This window comes from Mobula hypostoma, chromosome 18 (genome assembly GCF_963921235.1).
Source record: "Mobula hypostoma chromosome 18, sMobHyp1.1, whole genome shotgun sequence".
Lineage (NCBI taxonomy): Eukaryota > Metazoa > Chordata > Chondrichthyes > Myliobatiformes > Myliobatidae > Mobula > Mobula hypostoma.
In genome coordinates this window covers 42,254,576-42,280,404 of record NC_086114.1, presented here as the reverse complement: position 1 = coordinate 42,280,404, position 25,829 = coordinate 42,254,576, and the positions used below count along the sequence as shown (strand labels likewise).

Sequence of the window (25,829 nt, the reverse complement as noted above, 5' to 3'; positions counted from 1 at the left end):
GCAGAATGGATTAGGTACCATTAGCTTAATTAGTTCAGTATAAAATGGTGGACTGAAGGGCCTGTTTCTGTGCTGTCCCACTCTCTGTCCTTCTATGTTGTATGAGAAATGTATGACCTTAGTTATAACTCAAATTACCAGTGGAAATTATGCTCTCCAAGTTTCACTCTTTAAAATTTCAAAGTAAATTGAACTACTTACGGCAAGTGAAATTGAGTGAAGTTATCTTCTCTGGCTGAAGACCCTGACGGATGAAGGCTAATAACTGTTCCTGAACCTGGTAGTGTGAGTCCTGGGGCTCCTTAGCTTCTTCCTGATGGCAGCAGTGAGAAGGGACCCTGATGATGGATGCTACTTTCCAGCAACAATGTTCCATGTAGATGTGCTCAGTGATGGGGGGGGCTTTACCCATGGTGGACTAGGCCTTATCCACTATTTTTTGTAGGACTTTCCTTTCAAGGACATTGGTATTTCCATATCAGGCTGTGATGCAGCTAGTCGATATACTGTCCACCACACAAAATTTTGGATGTCATGCTGAATCTTCACAAACTTCTAAGGAAGTGTCGAGGTGTTGCCGTGCTTTCATAATCCCTCATAATGATCACCTTACCATTTATTCTGCTGTATACATTAGTCCAGCTAGTCTCATATCTGGTAACTGAAGTCTCACAGGCCTGCCAAAAGACATTGCAAGACTGTACTGTACCTATGCATTGTTTTCAGTTCCATCCTGTTATTAGGTATCCAAAACTGGCACTATTCTAGCAGCTACCAGAGATGAATTGGCCTTGTGAGATTGTTGCTTTTACTGATCACCATCTGTACTGAATATTTTTCTATAAACAGTCACTGTCTCATGAGTCTCTTATAATCAATTTTACCCAAATTATTATAACTGCGATGATCAAAGCAGATCTTGAATCTACAGTAAATTGCGGTCTGAAATTAAATTTCTACTCCTCATTCTCTAAAGTAAGCCCATTATGTCTGCTTGAACAAGCTAATGGGATAATATGTCTGGAAATGTTGAAAATTACTTGTAGTTGGGCTTCTCTGGAAGGACCAAAACATAGTTAGAGATTTAATATGGCTAGCATTGTGGGTCTTCAAGTGGAAAGTGTAAAGGTTGATGTTGGAAGTATGAAATTAAATAGTTATTGCTAACCTTTTTGGTGCGGTGAATGCACTGAGGATAGGGTGACAGGAGACTTTGACAGAGAATGGGTTTCTGGTAGGTAGGTGCTGCATTTTTTTTTTACTTTGAATCGTTATGTGCCAGTTACCCACAGCAATTACTTGTACCAGCTTGGCTAACTGATAAGAGCTTGAAAGCGTTGGAAACTTTAGATCATGGTAAAGAATTCGGAGTGTTGTCTACAGGCACCAGGGTAATGGAGCAGTGATTGCACGCTGTGGTCAACCAGAAGTCAGCTGGTGGGGCTGGAGGAACGCAGATGATGAACACCTAATACAATCTGTTGCAAAAGCTTGTGCCATGGTTAGCAACTCCCTGAAACATGTCAGTGGCATTTATATGCACAATTGTCCTAATGGCAGTAACCTCTCTGATGGAGAATTTGATTCTTCAATGACTAATATAGCTGGAGTAGAAAATATATGCAATCCACCACATAAAGTTTTGATATTAGATGCAAGGTCATATGCAGCAGCTGTAGCTAACAGGGCAAAGGGTGATGGAAAAAAAAAACAAAAAAAAATGGAGCTTAGAAAATAGAGGGCCATGGGTAAGCCTAGTAATTTCTAGGGTAGGGACATGTTTGGCCCAACTTTGTGGACCCAAGGGCCTGTATTGTTCTGTAGGTTTTCTATGTTTCTATGTATTACCTTTTAGAACAATTTCATACAGAAGTATAAACTCATTAATCTGGTTCTGAAAGCCATTTCTAATTCTGTATTTAATCTCTTGGTGATTTTGCTTTGTGTCTCTGTTCTGGAATGTGGAATTAAATGTCTAAAAAAGATCTTTTCTGGGACTTACTGGTACATAACTGTAATTATTTCTTTTCAGAAAAGTGCCGCTTGTGATCTGTGCAAGGATGTTATGACTGTGTTGGGAGATCTTCTGAGGGACAACACTACTGAGGTACTTGTATGGGATTGTTCTGCACATAGTTCCTCTTTTAGAAGGGCAGCTCGATTTAAAAGTAGACGAGGTGAGGAACGTCGACTCAGACCATGAGAGGCCTGCATCGGGCATTTTCATGCCTTGCAAGGTGCAGATTGGAAGTCTGTGTGGGGCGCCACTCCTCGCACAAACTAGAGCAATGTGTGATTAAGTGCCTTGCTCAAGGACACAAACATGCTGCCACAGCTGAGGCTCGAACTAGCAACCTTGAGGTAACTAGACGAACGCCTTAACTACTTGGCCACGTGCCCAACACTAGACGAGGTGACTCAAGCCATAATGCCCCCATATCAAGATCTTTTTGATACTTAAAAACCACTGGCACCAGAAGCAAATTGTACTTTCTGATGCATATCCACTGAGGCCAGATTCCTTGCCAGGTTATGTGCATCCACGACAAAACTGTTGTGCTGCAAGAAGGAATTTCTTGCATGAATCCATCAAACATAAATGTGATCTTGGGCAAACAATTTGATATGATGAAAGCAATTGAGTAATTGGTAATCTCAGTTTAATGTGCTCTCAATCCACATTCAAACAAGGAGTATGATTGGAATTTTACTCCAATAACAGTACACTGCAGAGCTTTCCACTTCATGGAACTTGAGATTTTTCAGGTGACAAAGGTTATTGATAAAGATGGAACTGTCGATGTTGTCTACATGAATAAATAAAGCATTTGACAAGGTCCCTTATTGTTGGCTCATCCAGAAAATTAAGGTGAATAGGGTCCATGATAACATGGCTGTTTGCTTTCAGAATCAACTTGCCTATAGAAGGCATGGGGTAGTGTTCAATGGATGTTATTCTGGCTGGTAATCTGTAACTAGTAATGTTCTGCAGGGATCCATACCAGAACCTCTGCCGTTTGTGATTGTAGAAAAGACTTGGATGAAATGTGTTAGTAAGTTTGCTGAAGACACAGAGATTGGTGGTGTTGTATATAGATCGGTTGCAGATATGGGTGGAGAAATGGTACATGGAATTTTATCCAGCCAAAGGTGCAGTGTTGCAGTTTTGCAGACCAGATGCAAAGGAGAAAGTACAAATTTAATGCTAGGACTCTTGATGCACAGGGGGATTTGGGGGTCAAAGTCAATAGCTCAGTGCAAATGGCAGCACAAGTTGATAGGGTGGTGAAGAAGGCATGGGGCATGATGACCATTATTAGTCAAGGCATTGAGTTCAAAAGTCAGGAAATTATGTTGCAGCTTTATAAAACTCTGTTTAGGCTGCATCTGGAATATTGTATTCAGTTCAGGGTGGTCCATTACAGAAGGAGGAGGTAAAGGCTTTGGAGAGGGTGCAGAAGAGGTTTACCAGAATGTTGCTGAGTTTGGAGGGCATCTGCTATAAGGAGACATTAGATAAGGTTATTTCCTCTAGAGCAGTGGAGACTGAGGAGAGGCCTGATAGAAAAAGGATCTAGTGCTTGCCCGGAACAAAAGCCATTGGCACGTCGTGATAGTTTTGTGCCATCGAAGTCATTACAAATGTCGAGCCAATGGATTTTGGGACTGTCTGGTGAAGGAAGCCATTGAAAACTAAAGGAAAAGAATTTTAACGAAGACAGAAGTCTCGCTCTGAGTACGAACTGGAATTCAATTGTAAACCAGATTGGACAGCGGAAACCTGATTGGATGAGGATAACCAATCAGAAGGGATGGAGGATGGGGCTAGGTATACCTGCAGACTAGGCATGCCCAGGCATCATCCCTGATGAAAATGGCAGAGATTGTCAGCAAAACATCAGTGATGATCGGTACCTGTACCTGATTGGAAACCCGAGAAGAGTTTATTCAGCCTGATAGAAGTTTATAAAATTTTAAGAGGCATAGATAGATAGGCAGCTGATATCTTGTTCTCAGAATCGATGTGGATTCAGAGGGGATGTGCATGGGAGGGATAAGTTCAAAGGGATGTGCAGGGCAATTTTTGGTGGTAGATGTCTGGAATGTAGTGCCAGAGCATATAGAGATGTGTATGATAATGTATTTAAAAGGCTCTTAAACACATGACTGTGCAGAGAATGGAGGGATATGGACATTATGCAGGCAGAAGGAATTGAAGGTTTGGTTTAATGTGCCTGTTTTATCTTCCAGTCGGAAGTGCGAAGTTACCTTGCCAAAGCCTGTGGCATGATTCCAGATGCAACCATGAAAACACGTTGCAATGAATTAGTAGATGACTATTTACCAATCATCTTGGATATCCTCAATGAAGAACTGGTAATGCAAGCTTTTGTTTTTGTTTAGAATTTGAATTAAACGGTCCATAATTGAAATGAAAACTCTCTCTGTTCTGGTTAGCCTTCATCTTCTTCCCACTCTACTCAATCAACATGAAAATAAGAAGGAAACTTCCTTCTCTCACACCAAGTAATGTGGATGCATATAGAACAAGCTACCAGACAGAGCACGTTGATAAGTAATGTGGATGCATATAGAACAAGCTACCAGACAGAGCACGTTGATAAGTAATGTGGATGCATATAGAACAAGCTACCAGACAGAGCACGTTGATAAGTAATGTGGATGCATGTAGGGCAAGCTACCAGACAGAGCACGTTGATAAGCAGAATCTGAATCGGGTTTATTATCACCACCATGTGATGTGAAATTTGTTAACTTAGGAGCAACAGTTCAATGCAATACATAATACAGAAAAATAATAATAATAAAAAAGTAAATCTTATTTAGTGTACTTTATACATTATACGTATATTGAATAGATTAAAAATCATGCAAAAAACAGAAATGCTATATACTTTTTAAAAAACTGAGGTAGCGTCCAAGGGTTCAATGTCCATTTAGGAATCGGATGGCAGAGAGGCAGAAGCTATTCCTGGATCGCTGAGTGTGTGCCTTCTGGCTTCTCTACCTCCTACCTGATGGTAACAGTGTATTTGTTGACATACCAAATCTCTTCAAACTCCTAATAAAGTATAGCCGCTGTCTTGCCTTCTTTATAACTGCATCAATACATTGGGACCAGGTTAGATCCTCAAAAGTCTTGATACCTAGGAACCTGAAACTGCTCACTCTCTCGACTTCCAATCCCTCTGTGAGGATTGGTTTGTGTTCCTTCGTCTTACCCTTCCTGAAGTCCACAATCAGCTCTTTCATCTTAGTGACGTTGAGTGGCAGGTTGTTGATGCAACACCACTCCACTAGTTGGCATATCTCACTACTGTATACCCGCTGGTCATCACCTGCAATTCTACCAACAATGGTGGTATCGTCAGCAAATTTATAGATGATATTTGAGCTATGCCTAGCCACACAGTCATGGGTGTACAGAGAGTAGAGCAGTGGGCTAATCACACACCCCTGAGGTGCGCCAGTGTTGATCATCAGCGAGGAGATGTTATCACCAATCAGCACAGACTGTGGTCTTCCGGTTAGAAAGCCAAGGATCCAATTTCAGAGGGAGGTACAGAGGTCCAGGTTCTGCAACTTCTTAATCAGGATTGTGGGAACGATGATGTTAAATGCTGAGCTATAGTTGAGCATACTTAACCTGAGTAGATGGATCTTTCAATGATGGCATCAGTTGGTAACTAATGCACAGTTATTATAGGGACAAAGTCCTGTCATTACATCAACAACCCTCCAGTGAGGTACTACAAATGTGCTAAACGGGAATGAGTCAGAACAGATCAGTCAGTTCAAAACTGGACATTTACAATTTTCTGTAAACCATTGGCAGCAGCAGAAAGAAGCATAGTCTCTAACCTTGTGGATTGTCTAACGGAAAGTGGGGGCTCTATTAATATCGCCATCTCTAAAGGTGACATCCCTAATGTCAATGCTACAGAAAGGCTGAAACATCTGCAACCACTTCTCAGGTTCCTCGTAGCAGTGCCCTTGTCTTAACCATTTTCATCTGCTTCATAAAGGGCTTGCCATTACAAGGTCAGGTGGCGATGTTCAATTCTGTACACAACTCATTAGCAAATGAAGCAGCACATGCCCGTGTATATGAAAACAAAAACCCAGGCAACATTAAGGCATGGGTTGATAAGTGACAAGAGACATCTGCCCTCCTGCTCTTGATATTGTGGCATTTCAGTTACTGAATCAAAGCACTCAACAGGATTCAGGACCAAGCTTCCAATTTCACAGACTCCATCCATGACTCTAAATATTAATTTCCCCTATCACTGGAGGACAGAGTGTATATCTATAAAGTGAACTGCATTTACTCTTTCAGTCCAGTTTGATGTCACCTCCAACCCTTTATCATCTGCCACCAAGAAAGATGTGGATGGCGTACATGAGCTTCACTTCTGCAGGTTCCCCTTCGAGTCACTTAACAAGTTGACTTGGAAATATATTGCCAGTTGTTTTCTCATGATTTGGTCTAAATCCTGGAACCCTTTGCCCAACAATAACTCTCTAGAACAGAGGCTCCCAGACTTTTTTATGCCATCGAGCCTTACCATTAACCAAGGTTTGTGTGCACCTCAGGTTAGGAACCCTTGCTTTAGGACTACTTTCACCAGAAGGACTACAGTGTTTCAAAAAGATGACTCCCTTCCATCTCTCTAAGCACCATTTGGAGTTGTCAATAAATTGTGGCCTTGCCAGCAAAAGCCAGATCCCAAAATGATTTGAGAAAAATGCCAAATAAGGTGCAAAAAGATAGGGTTAGATGAGCTTCATTAGAAACACAGGTATTAACTATCGAGCTATTGACCAAAAGTCTTTCTATGGTAACATTTTATAACAGAAGTTGTAATCTGTGGTTAATAATGTAGCCTATATTTCAGCTGATTTGTAAGTAGTGGGATTTTTTGGAACTCTATCCCAGAACCTTGAAGGATAATCTTGTGCAGTTGCCTGTTTGTTTAAAAAAAATGCAGACCCACTGTTGTATATCTCATATTTCTTCTTTAATAGGAAAATCCCGAAGTCGTTTGCACTGCTTTACACTTGTGCCAGACGCTCCAAGCAACACTTAATGGAAAGGATATTATCTCCAATGAAATTCCAGAGGTGGACATGTCCAAAATAGTCTCTCCTTTCATTGCAAATGTTCCTCTACTACTTTACCCGCAGCAGACTGTCAAACCAAAGGTAATCAGCACTGAAGCATTAATGTAGGTTCAATTCATTTGTTTTGAGTAAGAAATAAGCCGCTTCCCTCCTACACTGTTCCATTGAAACCCAGTGCAAACTTGTGGAGGAGCACCACAGAGGTGATGCAAGCTGTTGATAATCAGATAAGTTTATTCATCTCTTTACACTTACTGCAGGGCTTCCTTTTGTTAACTCAATGCTTTTGTCAATCGTGTTTTTACCCAGTTCCATAACCCTTATTGTCAATAGACTTCTCCTTTTGACTAGCTCACACAGATAGAACATACAACAGTACAGTACAGAACAGTCAGTTCGGCCTGTAATTCCCGTGCTGACTTAGATGCCATCTGCTTGTATGTGGTCTATATTCCTTCATTCCCTGCCTGTACATTCATGTAACTGCTTAAATACCTTTGAATCGTTACTATCCTATCTGCTTTCACCAGCTCCCCTGACAGTGTGTTCCAGGAACTTACTGTTCTGTGCTTTTATAAATAAACCTGACTACCAAATCTCCTTTGAAATTTATTTTTCTCATTTTAAGCCTATGTCTTAGTATTTGACATTTCACCCTGAGGCGGAGGGTGGGAAAAGACTCCCATTGAAACTCCATCACCAGGCTATTCCCAATCCAAGGTCAAGTATGCTCCCTTTTCTGGTTGTGTTACCTGCATATTGTGTCAAGAAACCCACCTGGATGCACCTAATAAATTCTGCTCCATCTAAGATCTGTAGGACCGAGGGAGTGCTTGATAATGTTCAGGAAATTAAAGTCACCCACTACAACAATCCTGTTGCTTTTGCATCTTCCCATAATACCTATTTATCTGTCCTCCATTTCCTGCTTTCCAGAATGACCTTTGCAAGTGCTGCTGTGACTTCCTTCCTTATTAGGTGTCCAATTCCCGCCCTCTTTTTTGTGTCTAAAATATGGAACCTGAATTGCCAGTCCTGTCTTCTCATCAAGTTCCTGATGGCTACAACATCAAAGATACATGCACTAATCCTGTTCCTAAGTTAATCTGCCTTACCTGTAATACTCTGTCCATTGAAATAAATACAACGTAGCCCACTGTGTTCATTAACTGCTACTGCTTATACTTCCTTTCACACCTTACTTGACCTAGCCTTTACCTTACCTCAATCTGTCCTCTTACTGATCTTCTGATCTGGTTTCCAACCCCTCTGCCACAATAGTTTAAACCTTTTCAAGTAACATTGGCAAACCTCTCTGTGAATATATAGGTGCCTTACCAGTTTAAGTGCAATCTCTACTTCCTGTACAGGCCCCACCTACTTTTGAAGAGAGACCAATGATCCATATACCGGAAGCTATCCTCCTGCACCAGCTCATCAGCAATGCATTGAACTATGCTGTCTTCATAGTTCTTGCCCCACTAGCACATGAAACAAAGAGTAACCCTGAGATAACACTAGATTCTTAAATTTCTTCCTAACTTTCTTTTCAGGACCTCATTTTCCTTCTTGCTTATGTCATTTATAACATGATTCCTGGCCTCACACTTAATTCAGCGCAAGGTTGTGGGCCGAAGTACCTGGAGTTGTATTGTTTATTTACTGGAGCATAGTGGCGGCAGTGTGTATCATCTACAAAATGCACTGCCCAAACTATTCAAAGTGCAGCTCACGAAACTGCAGCTTCTGCCAACAGGATGAGAATGCCACCACCTACAGGTTCATCTCCCAAGTTGCATGCCATCCATATTTGGAATTTCTCCTCCACCGTCATTTCTATATCCTGGAACTTCCTCCCTGGTGGCGACGTAGAAGATCTTAAGAGGTTTAAAGAAAGCAGATCACTGATACTTTTTGGCAATTGCAGATGAACAGAAAACATGACCTTGCCAGTGATATCCAAAGAGAGGGGAAAAATAAATAAAGGTACCACCGTCACCTTTTGAGGCTGTGATCTTGGCTGCTGAAACCCCAGCCTTGGAACCATGGTCTCGATTCACCAATTTCCAAAAGCAGGTTCCATTGCACAGTTGAAACTGTGAACTAAGGCCTAGAGGACCTGCCTTCTCAAGAACAAGCCTGCAGTCTCAAGGCTGCTGCACCAACCAGTATCCCTTGATTCCTTTTGTATCCTAACATTCATTGATCTTGATCTTAAACTCATGACAGAGCCTCTGCAGCCAATGTGGCTCCTAACCTTATTGCTTGTTAGTTGCATATGTGAATCTCATCATCTCAGTTCAAAAGCCCATTGCTGTATTGGTGATAAATAAACAGGAAATGTTCAGCCAGTCTGGAACTATGTGTGGAGAGGGGAACTATTCATATTTCAGTTAATCTTTCATTCTGATAATCTTTCATCTCCCCCTCTTAGAGAGTCAGTCCGTTCCCTCTTAACAATATAGCAATCTACCAGTTCAAGCACATTTTTAAGATGATAGCTGATAGTACTTTTTGTGTTGCTGAACTAAGGAAATAGGCTTTTCTAGAAAACATAATTAGACCATAGACAGAAGCAGATTTGGGCCATCGGGCTCACTGGGTCTGCTCTGCCATTTGATCCTGGCTGATTTATTATCCCTCTCAACTCCATTCTGCATTCTCCCTGTAACCCTTGATGCCGTAAATAATCAAGAATCTAGTTAAATATACCCAATGGACTCCACAGATTCACCACTGTCTGACTCAAGAAATTCCTCCTCATCTTTGTTCTAAAGGGACATCCTTGTATTCTAAGGCAGTGCCATCTGTCCTAGACTCGCCCACTCAAGGAAACATCCTCTCAAAGTCTGCTCCATCTAGGCTCTTCAATGTTTGATAGGTTTCGGTGAGATCTCCCCTAATTCTTTTAAACTCCAGAGCCATCAAATGCTCTTCATAAGTTAACCCTTTCATTCCTGGGGTCATTCACAGAAACCTCTAGATCCTCTTTGCTTTCCTTATTACTGACTCAACCTACATGTTAGCCTTTAGTGGATCCTGCATGAGGATTCAAGATTCAAAATTGTTTCAGCAACACACACAAAATGCTGGTGAACGCAGCAGGCCAGGCAGCATCTATAGGAAGAGGTACAGTCGATATTTCAGGCTGAGACCCTTCATCAGGGCTAAGTGAAAGAAGGGATAGTAAGAAATTTGAAAGGGAGAGGGGGAGATCTGAAATGATAGGAGAAGACAGGAGGGGGAGGGACGGAGCTAAGAGCTGGAAAGTTGATTGGCAAAAGGGATACAAGGCTGGAGAAGGGAGAGGATTATGGGATGGGAGGCCTAGGGAGAAAGAAAGGGGGAGGGGAGCATCAGAGGAAGATATAGTGAGAGCGACAGGGAGAAAAAAGAGAGAGAAAGAAAGAGGGGGAAATAAATAAATAACAGATGGGGTACGAAGGGGAGGTGGGGCATTAACGGAAGTTAGAGAAGTCAATGTTTATGCCATCAGGTTGGAGGCTACCCAGACGGAATATAAGGTGTTGTTCCTCCAACCTGAGTGTGGCTTCATCTTGACAGTAGAGGAGGCCGTGGATGGGCATATCGGAATGGGATGTGGAAATAAAATATGTGGCCACTGGGAGATCCTGCTTTCTCTGGCGGACAGTGCGTAGGTGTTCAGCGAAACGGTTTCCCAGTCTGTGTCAGGTTCTCACCAATATATAGAAGGCCGACCAGGAGCACCGGACGCAGTATATAACTTCTCTTCAAAATTGTTTATTGACATTCATCAGTATGCAAGTACAAAAGAGAACAAAATGATTGCTACTCTGGTACCAATGCAGCATTAAATAAAACACAAACATAAAGGATACAATAAAATAAATATAACTACTTAAGATTAGTTTATATACATAGACTGATTCTGTGCACATAAATTGACACCAGGTATAGGAGTATCTGGACATAAGATGACGCTTGCACTTGTGACCTCTGAATTTGCTCCCCATTTAGAAAAAAGTCTGTGCCTTTATTCCTTCTACCAAAGTGCATGACTATACACTTCTGTACACAATATTCATTCTGCCACTTCTTTGCCTATTCTCACCTGTCCAAGATAAAGTCATCAATTCTGTTGTCCAGATCATTGACATCATTGACCAGTAGCCAACCAGAAAAGGCCCTCTTTATTCCTATTCCTTGCCTCTTGCCAGTCAGTCAATATTATGAACATACTAGTATCTTTCCTGTAATACCATGGGCTCTTATCTTGTTAGCAGCCTCATGTATGGCATCTTGTCAAAGACCTTGTGAAAATTTAGCTTCCCAGTACTTTTTGCTCTATTATATGCCCTCTTTTTTGCTTTTACTTGCTAGTAATACTGCTTTGTCCATCTTGTACGTTAATTTTCCAAAAAATTTTAAACAGATTTGTCAGTCAAGATTTCCCCTGAACAAAACTATGCTAACTTCAGCTTATTTTCTTGTGCGTCTCCAAGTACCCTGAAACCTCATTCTTAATAGTGGACTCTCTAACATCTAGCTAATCACTAAAGTCAGGATGAGCGGCCTATAATTTCCTGTCTTTTGCCTCCCACCTTTCTTAAAGAGTAGAGTGACATTTGCAATTCTCCAGTTCTATGGAACCATTCCAGTATCTAGTGATTCTTATCTATCTTCAGACCTTTCAGCTTTCCAAGCACCTTCTCCTTAGTAATAGGAACTACACTCACTTCTGCTCCCTGATAGTGTCAAAATTCTAGCATACTGCTGGTGCCTTCCATAGTGAAGACTGACACAAAATATTTATTGAGTTAATTGGCCATTTCTATGTCTCTTCCCCCCACCCCACCCCCATTACTACCTCTCCAGCATCATTTTTCAGCAGTCTGATATCCATTCTCGCCTCTCTTTTACTCTTTATATATCTGAAAAACCTTTTGGTATCCTCTTCTCTATTATTGGCAAACATATTTCTTTTCACTCCCTATTGCTTTTTTAGTTGCCTTCAGTTAGTTTTTAAATGTTTCCCAACCCTCTAGCTTCCCACAATTTTTTGCTATATTATATGCTTTCTCTTGTTTTTATGCTGTCCTTGACTTCCCTGGTTGGCCATGGTTGCATCATTCTCCTTTTAGAATGCATCTTCATCTTTAGAATGTATCTATCCGGCAGCATCCAAATTGCTGTCAGAAATCCTTGCTATTAGCTGTTCTGCAGTCATCACTGCTCGTGTCCTCGTACAAACAACTTCGGTCAGCCTCTCTCTCATGCCTCTGGTTCTCATTACTCCATTGTAATACCGGTACTTCTGATTTTAGCTTCTCCTTCTCAAACAGCAGGGTGAATTCTATAGTCCTGACGAAGGGTCTCGGCCTGAAACGTCGACTGCACCTCTTCCTACAGATGCTGCTTGGCCTGCTGCGTTCACCAGCAACTTTGATGTATGTTGTTAGGGTGAATTCTATGTTGTTATGATCACTGCCTCCTGAGGATTCCTTTACTTTACGTCCCCTAATCAAATCTGGTTCAATACACAATACCCAATCCAGATCTGCTTTTTCCCTAGTGAGCTCAACCACAAGCTGCTGTAAAAAGCCTTCTCTTAGGTATTCTACAAATTCCTTCCTTTGGGATCCAGCACAAACCTGATTTTCCCAATCTGCCTGCACTTTGAAGACTTAAAGAGTGTTTAATGTCATTTCCAGTACACAAATGTTAGAAGAAAACTAAATAATTGTTACTCTAGATCCAATACAGCACAAAAGAAAGCACAATAAGACTTCCGGTTAAGATGGCACTACCGAATGTATGCGACAGCTCACTGGTAGTCCATGAGCAATGTGGGTGGGATCCTTCAAGGTGTTCCTGGTGCCGGTGATATATTGGACTGTTTTGACTACCCATTGTAGAGCTTTCCTATCCGCCACAGTGCAGCTTCTGTGCCATGCAGTGATGCAGCTTGTTAGGGTGCCCTCTACTACGCATCTACAGAAGGATATGAGTATTTGTATGTATGAGAAAGTAGAGACATTGATGAGTTTTGCGGATTGTGTAGGATGTGTTCTGGAACCATAAGAGGTTGTGCGAGATGTACACCCCCAGGAGTTTGAAACTGCTTGCAGTTTCCGCTGCTACGCTGACAATGTAAAGAGGCGTATGGGTGGTGTGAGTTCCCCTGAAGTTGATAACCATCTTCCTTTGTGTAGTTGTCATTGAGGAAGAGGTTATTTGCCTGGCAACATGACCATCATAACATTACTTTTTTTACATGCCTTTTCTATCTCCCATTGTAATTTGTGCTCTTCAGTTCTGATCATTTTCATTGATGGTGTCAGTAATCTGCAATTATAATGGGTCACATGTTTTAATTTCCTCTGATTTGTATCTCATTTTGGTCAATTACTTCCAGAGCAATGATGACGTCTGTCTCAACTGTAATCAGTTCATCAGCAATATTCAAACTACTATGAAAGAGAATGTGGACTTCCAGAATGAACTCATTACTCACATAAAGAAACAGTGTAATGTGGGACCTGGTTTAACAGAACTGGTGAGTATCTGGGCATGTCTGTTAATGGCTATCATTGCATTTGTCAAGTACATAGCTGCAGAGATTAGTTGCCTTTGTTACACACTCAGTTCAGTATAGTTCTGTGTATTCTTCATATAATATTCTTTCATTAAAAGTGTAACAGTATATCTGAAGGTTGGTTATATCGTAGGAACAAATACTACCATTGGGCCAATCACTCACGGCTGAGCATCATTGCACGTAGCACATTATAATTGTGTTTCATTATTTTTCATGCACAGCTTCGTATCTGTGAGTGTGTTACACACAGCCAGAATTCCTCAGTTCCTTAATACTCCCAATGGTTCTACCATTCATTCTGTGACCTTCTAATCTGCATCGCCTCAGCAATATTAAATTTCGTCTGCCATTCATACCAGTTCATTACTGTTTTGTAACCTGAGGCTACTCAATTCACTATCAACAACACCACTGTTTTACATGTCATCTGCATATTTAATAATACATTGTATTTCCTAAATTTGCACCCAAATCCAACTATTTATTACAAGCATTGAAGGTCCCAGCACCATTCCCCTCCTCAGGAAACACAAGTCACAGACTTCCATGAATAAAATAAGCTATCTTCAGCCCATTTTGGATCAAAATACTCTCTTGCCCAAGGACCTGTTCTGTCAAGTCTTTAGGGTATTATCAAGCACTCTTCTGAAATCCATGGGAACTACATGAAAGCTGGTGACTTTAATGGGGATATCCTTCATGGGCATAAAGTTTTCAATTGCAACATACAGTTTCAAGTTAGAAAGTAGACAGGACATCTTGAGTGGAGACCTGTTTTCTATTGAGGTCCATTACTTTAAGCCGACTAGACTAGCATATGTATGAAAAAGAAGGCAGGGAAACTACAGCATTTTTTTTATTCTACGGCGCTGTTTAGAAAGTAGCTGCAATTGACTATTAGGTGGCCTGTAATGTTTTGCAGCAAAGTGATTTCCCACCCCTCTCCTCTACCTCCTTGTTTCTAAATTCTACCTATGTGTCATCATTTGAAGAACCTTCTAAGAAATCCTCCTTCACTACCATTATCTTATATCTTTGCCTTTAATGATTCCAACCAAGAATTTGCTTGTGTTTCAGAATAACTAAAGCAGTGTTTTGTCCAGGGTAAATTCCAGGTCCATTAAATTACAATTTCACTTTGATTAACATTATCCCTTATTCATGTCATTATCTGGTATAAACTTCTTACAAATGGCCCTTCCATCTGCAACCCCTCCTAAATGTTGGTCCTTATTATAACCTTGTGAAAGAATTCTAATTCCATTCAGCTATATCTCCTTCTCCGGAAGTCTCTGATTAAACACAAATGTATTGCAATGTCCTAACCTGTATTAACTTGTGATTTCAGTGTGAGAAGTACATCGCCTTGCAAGGACCACAAGTGGCTGAGATATTAATGCAGAGAGTGAGTATTAAAACGTGTTGAAAGTATTGTATTACCTGACACGCTTGTACATGTTTAATTGCAGCTACAGAACCTGGGACATTAAATTCAACAAACTGAGGTTTAAAAAGTGGTATCGGTAATAGGAATCATGAAATTAATGGTCTTTTGAAAGATTGTAGTTAGTTTTTGAAGTCTGTCAGGGAAAGAAATCTTCCAGCCCTGCCCTGCCCTGCTTGACCTAAGTATGACTAAACGGAAATGAGATTGACTCTTTGTCATCTTCTGTTTATTTTTCATGTCAAACTTCATTCCAGCATAATAAAAATAAACAGTGATTCAAGTCTTCCAAATGCTGGAAGTCCTTAATAAAATCAGAAAATGTTAGGGCAGCCTATCAGAGAGCAGCCATAGACAAACATAAGTGTTGCTAGTTGACCTTTCATTACAACCAAATATTTTTCCCGCAAATTCTGACTAATGTGCTGAGGAAAAAGTCAAAGTGGAGCTTTATTATCATCTGCACAGGTATGTACAAGGGGACTTAGGAGTCCTTGTACAAGACTCCCAGAAGGTTAATTTGCAGGTTAAGTCTGTGGTAAAGAAGGCAAATGCAATGTTGACATTTATTTCAAGGGAATGGAATATAAAAGTATGGAGATAATTCTGAGGCTTTATAAGACTCTAGTCAGGCCACACTTAGAATATTGTCAACAGCTTTGGCCCCATATCTCAGAAAGAGTATGTTGTAATTGGAGAGAATCCAGAGGAGTTTCACAAGGATGATTCCAGGAATGAAGCGGCAGGGGTGGGTGGGCGGCTGGTGGTCTCATTGAAACCTACCAGATGTTGAAATGACTAGATAGGGTGAATGTGGAGAGGATGTTTCCTATTGTGGGGTATCCACAACTAGAGGAGACAGCCTGAAAATGAGGGACAACCTTTTAGAACAGAGGTAAAGAGGATTTTTTTTTTAGCCAGAGAGTAGTGAATCTGTGGAATGCTCTACACAGACTGTAGTGGAGGCCAAGGTAGAAGTTGATAGTTCCTGATCAGTTGGGGCATCAAAGGATATGGTGAGAATGCAGGTGTATCTGTGTGAGTGGGATCTGGGATCGGCCATGATGGAATGGCGGAGCAGGCTCGATGGGCTGAATGGCATTCTGCTCCTATGCCTTATAGTCTTATATACAGTGATATGTAAATGTTCGGGTACCCCTGTTCAAAATTTCTGTTACTGTGAATAGCTAAGCGAGTAAAAGATGAACTGATTTCCAAAAGGCATAAAGTTAAAGATGACACATTTCTTTAATATTTTAAGCAAGAAAACTTTTTTATTTCCATCTTTTACAGTTTCAAAATAACAAAAAAGGAAAAGGGCCCGAAGCAAAAGTTCGGGCACCCTGCATGGTCAGTACTTAGTAACGTCCCCTTTGGTAAGTATCACAGCTTGTAAACGCTTTCGGTAGCCAGCTAAGAGTCTTTCAATTCTTGTTTGGGGGATTTTCGCCCATTCTTCCTCGCAAAAGGCTCCTAGTTCTGTGAGATTCTTGGGCCCTCTTGCATGCAGTGCTCTTTTGAGGTCTATCCACAGATTCTCGTTGATGTTTAGGTCAGGGGACTTTGAGGCCCATGGCAAAACCTTCAGCCTGTGCCTCTTGAGGTAGTCCACTGTGGATTTTGAGGTGTGTCTAGGATCATTATCATGTTGAAGAAACCATCCTCTTTTCATCTTCGGCTTTTTTACAGATGGTGTGATGTTTACTTCCAGAATTTGCCGGTGTTTAATTGAATTCATTCTTCCCTCTACCAGTAAATGTTCCCCGTGCCACTGGCTGCAACACAAGCCCAAAGCATGATCGATCCACCCCCAAGCTTAACAGTTGGAGAGGTGTTCTTTTCATGAAATTCTGCACCCATTTTTTCTCCAAACATATCTTTGCTCATTGCGGCCAAAAAGTTCTATTTTAACTTCATCAGTCCACAGGACTTGTTTCCAAAATGCATCAGGATTGTTTTGATATTCCTTTGAACTTTTTGAATAGAACTTTTTGGCCGATCATGCTTTGGGCTTTTTAATCCACAATGGACTACCTCAAGAGGCGCAAGCTGAAGATTTTGCCATGGCCCTCACAGTCCACTGACCTAAACATCGAGAATCTGTGGATAGACCTCAAAAGAGCACTGCATGCAAGATGGCCCAAGAATCTCACAGAACTAGGAGCCTTTTGCGAGGAAGAATGGGCGAAAATCCCCCAAACAAGAATTGAAAGACTTAGCTGGCTACAGAAAGCGTTTATAAGCTGTGATACTTGCCAAAGAGGGTGTTACTAGGTACTGACCATGCAGGGTGCCCAAACTTTTGCTTCGGGCCCTTTTCCTTTTTTGTTATTTTGAAACTGTAAAAGATGAAAATAAAAAAGTTTTCTTGCTTAAAATATTAAAGAAATGTGTCATCTATAACTTTATGCCTTTTGGAAATCAGTTCCTCTTTTACTCGCATAGCTATTCACAGTAACAGAAATTTTGACCACGGGTGCCCAAACTTTTGCGTGCCACTGTATGCATATGTGCAATGAAAAACTTATTTGCAGCAGCAATACAGGCAGTTACCATTAGTGACACAATATTTATAAGAAAAAACAGGGAAAAAAAGTCTACTGTAGTGCAAAGTGGTACGTGTTCTCAGTATGACTACTATGTCCATAATACATCACACAAAATGTTAGATGAACTCAGTAGGTCAGCCAGCATCTATGCAGGGTAATAAACAGTTGATGTTTTGGGCTGATACGCTTCATCAGGACTATTAAAGGAAGGGAGCAGAAGTCAGAAAAAGAAATTGAGTGGAGGGGTGTGGAGTTTGAACTGGCAGGTGATAGTTGAGAACAGATGAGGGGGAAGGAGGGTAGGTTTTGTAATTAGTTTGAGAGTGCTTGAGAGAGTCTTTCTCAGTTTCCGTATCCCTTATCTTACATCTGTATTATTCCTGTTCTGTAGACTTCTGTTTCTTCATCTGCATTACAACTATTTATAATTTGGATTATAAATAACTAACATAAATGTTTTTTTTTGGTCCTTTTCTAATTCTTAGGCCCACCCAGATTAGTTCTATTTCTATAGCATGGCCTGTTGAGTCAAGACTAGTTGTTAATGCTGTGCAGTATTTATTAATGACGCACTCCAACGCTTTTTCCATAAGACCATAAGACAAAGGAGCAGAAGTAGGCCATTCGGCCCATCGAGTCTGCTCCGCCATTTTATCATGAGCTGATCCATTTTCTCCTATTTAGTCCCACTCCCCCGCCTTCTCACCATAACCTTTGATGCCCTGGCTACTCAGATACCTATCAATCTCTGCCTTAAATACACCCAATGACTTGGCCTCCACTGCTGCCCGTGGCAACAAATTCCATAGATTCACCAACCCCTGACTAAAAAAATTTCTTCGCATTTCTGTTCTGAATGGGCGCCCTTCAATCCTTAACTTGTTCTTCCTAAATCTTAAATACTAAATGTGTGAGCGTTCAGCTCCCAGATTTGGTTACCATATTGTGATGGTAGTTGGCTCATTCTCATGTGGATAGGAAGGGTTTTGAGGGATATCAGCCAGACATGTATGCTCATGCAAAGGATGAGTTTGGTTGGCACCATGATTGTGTATGTTCAAATGAACCAAAGGCTGTCTACCTTTGTTTGCTTCTGTTTGTGCAGTTTAGCTTTCAAATAATGATAAATATCTTTATTTTCATCTTTTTAATGTTTCTATCATACTTTTATCCCATTGGTTGCTTGCCTTTGATTTTCTCTACCTATTTATTTTTCTTACTGCTTTTCTAATATCCATATTCTTTCTCTTTCCAAAATTCCCTTTAAGCTTCATGTCATCCTACCAAACTAGTTTAAAGCCTCTGCAATAGCCCCAAAACAATCTTAACCTGAGGTGTGACTCATACAACTCACAAAGGCACTGGAGGGACTGACCAGTCCAGGTAAAGGGTCCTAACCCTAAAGGTCAGCTGTCCACTGGCCTCCATAGATGCGGCTTGACCTGGTGAGCTCCTGCATTGCCTTTGTGTGTTGCTCTAGATCTGTGTTGTCTGCAATCTCATATCTTTGTAACTCATCCAGTTTGTTTAATCCTTTCTGCTTCAGACTTGGTTCACGTGTCTCAAATCTGAATACTTCCTTCCTACTAGATCTGTCCAGCCACATTTTCAATGTGTGCCCTCCTCTGATTTCTGCTCTTCTTGGAATTACTCTCGATGCTATACACTGAGAGTAGTACTTTTTGTGGTCTTGATCCATATTCTTCCAAGCTTCCTAAAACTGCTCTCAGGCCCTCATCGTTTTCTATATCCATGTCGTTGGTACCATTGTGAACAGTAGCCAGGATGTAGGATGTAACTTTCAATGGGAAATAGAAAAGGCATGTAGTAAGGGCAATGTTCGGATAGTAATAGGGGATTGCAATATGCAGGTAGGTTGGAAAAATCCGGTTGATACTGGATTCCAAAGAGTTGCCTACAAGGTGGTTTTTAGTTGTTGAGCCCAGTAGGAGAAAGGCAAATCCGGATTGGGTGTTTTGTAATGAACCAGATTTGATTAGGGAGACAGTGCTTTTAATATGATAGAATTTACCCTACAGTTTGAGAGGGAGAAGATAAAGTCAAATATGTCAGTATTACAGTAGAGTAAAGGGAATTACAGAGAGAGGAGCTGGCCAAAGTTTATTGGAAAGGAACACTATTAGGGATGATGTAGAACTGCAGTGGCTGGAACTTCTGTGGGCAATTCAAAAGGTGCAGGATAGATAGATCTCAAAAATGAAGAAGTATTCTAAAGTGAGGATGAGGCACCCATGGGAAGTAAAGGACAGCATATAAGAAAGGTAAATTAGAGGATTGGGAAGCTTTTTAAAAAGCAACGGAAAGCAACTAAAATTACATTAGGAGAGAAAAGATTAAATATGAAGGTAAGCTAGCCAAAGTATCAAAGAGGATACCAAAAGTTTTTTCAGATATATAAAGAGTAAAAGGGAGCTAAGAGTGGATATCGGTCTGCGGGAAAATGATGCTAGAGATAGTAATGGGGGACAAAGGAATGGCAGACGAACTTAATAATTACTTTGCACCTGTCTTCACTGTGGAAGACTCTAGCAGAATGCCAAAAAGTCAAGAGTGTCAGGGGGCAGAAGCGAGTGTAGTTGCTATTACTAAGAAAAGATGCTTAGGAAGCTGAAACATCTGAAGGTAGAAGAGTCACCTGAACCAGATGGACTACATCCCAGGGTTTGAAAGAGAACTGAAGAGATTGTGAAGGCTTTGATAATGATCTTCAAAGTATCGCAAGATTCTGCAATGGTTCCAGAGCACTGGAAAATTGAAAATGTTACTCCACTCTTTAAGAAGCGAAGGAGGCAGAAGAAAAGAAATTATAGGCCAGTTCGCCTGACTTCAGTGTTTGAAAGATGTTGGAGTCCACTATAGAGGATGAGATTTTGGGATACTTGGAAGTGCATGACAAAGTAGGCCAAAATCAGGATGGTTTCCTTAAGGGGAAACATTGCCTGACAAACCTGTTGGAATTCTTTGAGGAAATAACAGGCAGGATAGACAAAAGACTCAGTGGATGTTATGTATGTAGATTTTCAGAAGGCTTTTAACAAGGTGCCAAACGTTCAAGAATAGAAATCTTCTGTTACCTCAGAATTTTCCCAATAACTTCCTTAATTGTTAATTGGCCTGTAATTGCCCAAAATATTTCTGTTGCCTGTCTTGAATAAAGGATCCACATATGCTGACCTCCGGTTATCTTGCATCTCACCTCTGGCTAGAAAAGACTTCACAAAAATCTTTTAGAATCTAAAATTTAGAGCCTCTGCAATCTCCCATAGTAGTTTGGGATTTTTGGGATTTACTGTTTTTAATGGTGACTTGTGGACACTGCCCAGGTTGTATAGGTCTCCAGACGTGGTTTTAGTGAACCATAAATCTACACCCTTCCCTCCAGTGGCAACTTCTCATTCACGTACTCATCCAATCTATCCTCCATTTTGTATGCCACTACTGTTCTCCCATTTTCCTTTTGATCATTCTGTGCAGCCGAGCCACTTGTACACCCATTTATCCTGGCCATCACCCTCACTGGTATCCATTGGTGAGCCAGATGGATTTGGGTGACTCCTGGAATTATCTGTCTGCATACTGTTGAGCTACTGTTTGATCACCCTTCTTAAATGTGCTGTCCATGAAGTTTTGGGTCTAATAATCATGCCTCGGTGACTCCAGCTATCGCTTCTGCTCAGAAGTCGCACTGCTGCAGCTGGAAGTACATCTACTCATGAGGAGGTCTGGGTCACTGAAACCGTCAGCTTTTCATCTGCATGTTCTACTCAGCCGTACTACCCTGTCATTCCTTAACTTCACAGCTTATTTATAACACATAAATTCAATGTGATAAGTATTCCACAGCCCTAGCTCTAATTATCAGTGTTTGTTGGTCACTTCTACATTATATAACCATATAACAATTACAGCACGGAACAGGTCATCTCGGCCCTTCTAGTCTGTACCGAACTCTTACTCTCACCTAATCCCACCGACCTACACTTAGCCCATAACCCTCCATTCCTTTCCTGTCAGGGGGGGCGGAGGGGAGGCATCGGTGCTGAGGGAGCATTGGGTGCCTCGGCACCTTGATTGGTGTGCTGAGGGGAGCGTGAACAGGAAGGCAACTGTCGAACCTGTCGAAGAATTAGGTTAACTCATTAGCCCATTCAAGGCTGCATTCCCAAGCTCTACAGCTAGGCTGATTGAAGCCAGTGATGTTTTTCATCTCCCAAGAGCTACTCTGCCCAAGCACACATCCCTACAACTATGACTTTAAAGCAGCTGGTGGTTTTATTACTTTGATAGCTTTAGACCCAAGGGCCTTTCCCTTTGTTTTTCAAATATTGTTTGGATTTAAATTTGTTTTAAAGTAATTTTTAAGGAGTTGTATTTATGTTTTTTTCTCTTTCTTCCAGAGTGCAGAAGAGATTTGTACTGCAACTGGATTCTGCGACAAAGCAACCACAGTTCCAATGCAGGTCCTTCAGGAACCTATTGTTCACCCTGTGCAGGTGAGGCATCATTCCTATAATTACGAGTCAAAGAAGTAGCTATAAACAATTTCTACCATGCCCAGATACCCCATCAACCTTCTGAATCTTTAGCAAAGGGTTGGGTGCAAAAGCAAGAAGTTAGGATGATCCATAGCAAATTGGTAGTTTGATTCATATTTTAGCAAGGATAAAATGCCTTATGGGGATGCAAGGCCAAGGAAGAGATGAAATGGAACTGGTCACTGACTGCTTCTGGACTCTGGTCCAATTTCATTCCTTTGTGCTTCATCAAAGCTATCAAGTACTCTTCTCCTGTTCAGTGTTTTTGTTACTTAGTAGCAAGTGTAAGTAAAGTTATTGAATTTCTCATTGGATCTATTCATGATTCTTTTATATTTAAGGTCTTTGGTTTTGAACTCTGTTGTAGGTGGAAACATTGCCACATCCACCCTACAAAAAGACTTCCTGAGCTGTTTTTCAAATGGAAGGTCCTACACAATATTTCATGATATTTATCTCTGGTTGTACAATATCATCTTTGAAAATAATTTACCAAAATAATACTTTATTTATATGGAGAGTCTGGAAAAGCTGAGATTCTTTTCCGTAAAGCAGAGAACTAATGCTAAAGGGTGATGTTTTAGACTGTAAGAGTGCAAGACATTGGAGCAGAAGTAGGCCATTCAGCCCATCGAATCTGCTCCACCATTCCATCATGGCTGAGTTATTATCCCTCTCACCTCATTCTCCTGTTTTTTCCCCATATCCTTTGATGCCATTACTAATCAAGAACCTATTAACCTCCAGTTTAAATATACTGAATGACTTGGCCTCCACAACCATCTGTGGCAATGAATTCCACAGATTCACCACCCTCTAGATAAAGAAATTCCTCCTTATCTCTTTTCTAAAGGAACTTTCTTTTATTCTGGGGCTGTGCCCTCTGGTTCTAGCCTCCCCCACTATAGGAAACATCCTCTTCACATCTACTCTACCTCAGCCTTTCAATATTTGATATGTTTCAATAAGTTCCCTCCATACTCCTAAACTTGAGAAAATATAGCCCAGAGCCATCAAATGCTCATCATACATTAACCCTTTCATCCCCAGAATAATTCTCGTGAACTTCCTCTGGACCCTCCCTTTTCTTAGATCAGGGGTCCCCAACCTTTTTTGCACTGCGGACCGGTTTAATATTGACAATATTCTTGCGGACCGGCCGACCAGGAGGGGGTTGGGGGGTAGGGTTGCCAACGGACAAGGGTAGCAGTCAAATACGTCATGTTTACCCAAAAGACTACAATGACCATGAAGCCTTGCGCGGGCACTAGTGCGTATGCTTGTACCTGCCGATTTTTTTCTGCAAATTGTTTTTGGCGATTCTGTTCAGGGGGGTGCAGGTGTGTTAATCTCGACTGGAATGTAGGTGATAAGTGGCTAATATGCTCAATTTCATTTCTAAAAGGGTTTATCTAACGAATTTAATATTAAACACACAGTGCATATTTTCCTTGTATGAATATAATGATAAGTCAATTATCAAGGGAGGACAGGGGAGCTTGAAGTAAGTGTTGAAAAAACTTCCAGTAGAAGTGGCAGAAGCAGGTTCGGTATTATCACTTAAAGAAAAATTGGATAGGTGTATGGACAGGAAAGAAATAGAGGGTTATGGGTTGAGTGCAGGTCGGTGGGACTAGGTGAGAGTAGCGTTCGGCACGGACTAGAAGGGGCGAGATCGCCTGTTTCCATGCTGTAATTGTTATATGGTTAGATAAGTCACTTATAAGTTAATAGCATCATAACATTTTAATTAAAATTTGAATATTAAACACACAGCACATATTTTCCCCGTATGAACATATAAAATCATTGCAACACACCAATATCACTGAATCAGTGGGAGCCCGGGGCTTGTTTTCCTGCAACAAGACAGTCCTATCGAGGGATGACGGGAGACAGCGATACTCGAAGGGGGTTCCTTATGTCCAGCCTATTCCGCAATTTAGTTTTCGTTGCATTCATTGCAGAAAACTCCGCTTCGCAGAAAAATGTTGGAAATGAAAGCAATGTTTTCAGTGCTTTCATGGTTAGGTCAGGATATTTATCCTTGACTTTGATCCAGAATGCCGGCAGAGATGTTATGTACTTTTCAGCCTGCCGTCATTTGCAAGCTCGAGGAGTTGATCTCCTTCCCGCTGTTACGTACCCCGTAACTGGGTTGCCAAACCAGCAGAAATGGATCACTCAGTTGGAGTCTGGAGTACTAGAACTAAGAAAGTTTTATTAAAGAAACAAGCAACACAGTAATCGAAAGGATAATAAATGCAACAGTTCAGCGATGATAAACACACATGTGCACAGAATTAAGATAACAGCATCAATCAAGCTCTATCGTTGTCTAGGGGTAAATGACCAAATTTCAAAATGACTCAAAGTTCAGTTCGCAGTAATCGTTGCCATGGCGATGGACAACGTGGGGGAAGAGAGAGAGGGAACAGGAACAACTGATCATTCAGAACACTGCTTCACTCACAGACCAGCGAGATGGCTCACAAGCAGCTTTCGAGCGGGTCCTTGGTGATGTCACCTGAGGTCACCGACTGTGACCCCTCCTCCAGATGCAGTCGATCCTCTGCAGTGAACCCGGCACCCAGGCAAGGGCGGACACACACCGGGTTCCCGCTGATCGTACCTTTCCACCCTTGTCGTTGTCTGGTACTTCTCACCCACTCGTGAGAGGCGCACCGCTTCCAGGGTCTCGTTACCTCGGGTGGCGTGTGTCCTGTCTTAGCGAACCTGTCCCTTTTTATCCCCCTGCTGGGGTATCGCCTGTCCATCACTTCAAACAGTTCAGGGTTCAAAGGGGGAGCCGCTCCAGACAGCTCTCTCTCCCACGTCCCTTCATTACACATCTCCAGACGCTGCTCCATTGTTCCTTATCTCTCCTTCCCCTGAGGGCAGGTGGCAGACCAATTGCTGATGCCACTGATGCTAGCCCAGGCCAGCAAACATCTTAATTTTATGTGTATTCTCGTAACACCGCGCTGACATGGATGACTTGTGGGTAATGACCTCGCGTGCATAATGGCTCAACAGTGGGCGTGACAGGGAATGAGGAAAGGTGCAGCTGACTCATATCGCCAAATCATATCGTTTCCTCGCGGCCCAGTAGCACATGCTTTGCGGCCCAGTGGTTGGGAACCGCTGTCTTAGATAAGTGACCCAATACTGCTCACAATAGTCCAAGTGTGGTCTGACCAATCCCTTATAAAACCTCAGCATAGCATCCTTGCATTTATATTCTAGTCCTCTCAATGAATGCTAACATTGCATTTTCCTTCCTTACCACTAACCCAATCTGCAGGTTAACTTTTAGAGAATCCTGCACGAGGACTGGCAAGTTCCCCTGCACTTCTGATTTCTGAATTTTCGCCCCTTTTTGTAAATAGTGATGCCTTTATTCCTTCTGCCAAGTGTTTCAATGGTAGGCAAATTGCAGTGGATTGAGGTTTTTTGGAAAGTTGGAGTTGATTCATGCCATGATATTTGTTACCAATGTAATAAATATTATATTGGTTAAAAAAAAATGTCTGCAAATATCCCTGTCAACTGAT

The 25,829-nt window shown here is 41.4% G+C and overlaps 1 protein-coding gene across 2 annotated transcripts in view; it reads left to right on the top strand.

The window, feature by feature from the left end:
* The window catches only part of psap (prosaposin), a 73,792-nt gene that overhangs the window by 26,418 nt on the left and 21,545 nt on the right, over positions 1–25,829 (top strand). Inside the window, exons 3-9 of one of the 2 annotated variants that reach the window (XM_063070805.1) lie at positions 2,033–2,107; positions 4,252–4,377; positions 7,051–7,227; positions 12,471–12,575; positions 13,544–13,684; positions 15,075–15,131; positions 22,138–22,233. In XM_063070805.1, coding sequence (XP_062926875.1) covers positions 2,033–2,107; positions 4,252–4,377; positions 7,051–7,227; positions 12,471–12,575; positions 13,544–13,684; positions 15,075–15,131; positions 22,138–22,233 — 777 coding nt within the window. The remainder of the gene's footprint in view (positions 1–2,032; positions 2,108–4,251; positions 4,378–7,050; positions 7,228–12,470; positions 12,576–13,543; positions 13,685–15,074; positions 15,132–22,137; positions 22,234–25,829) is intronic. The other variant, XM_063070806.1, reaches the window with a different exon arrangement.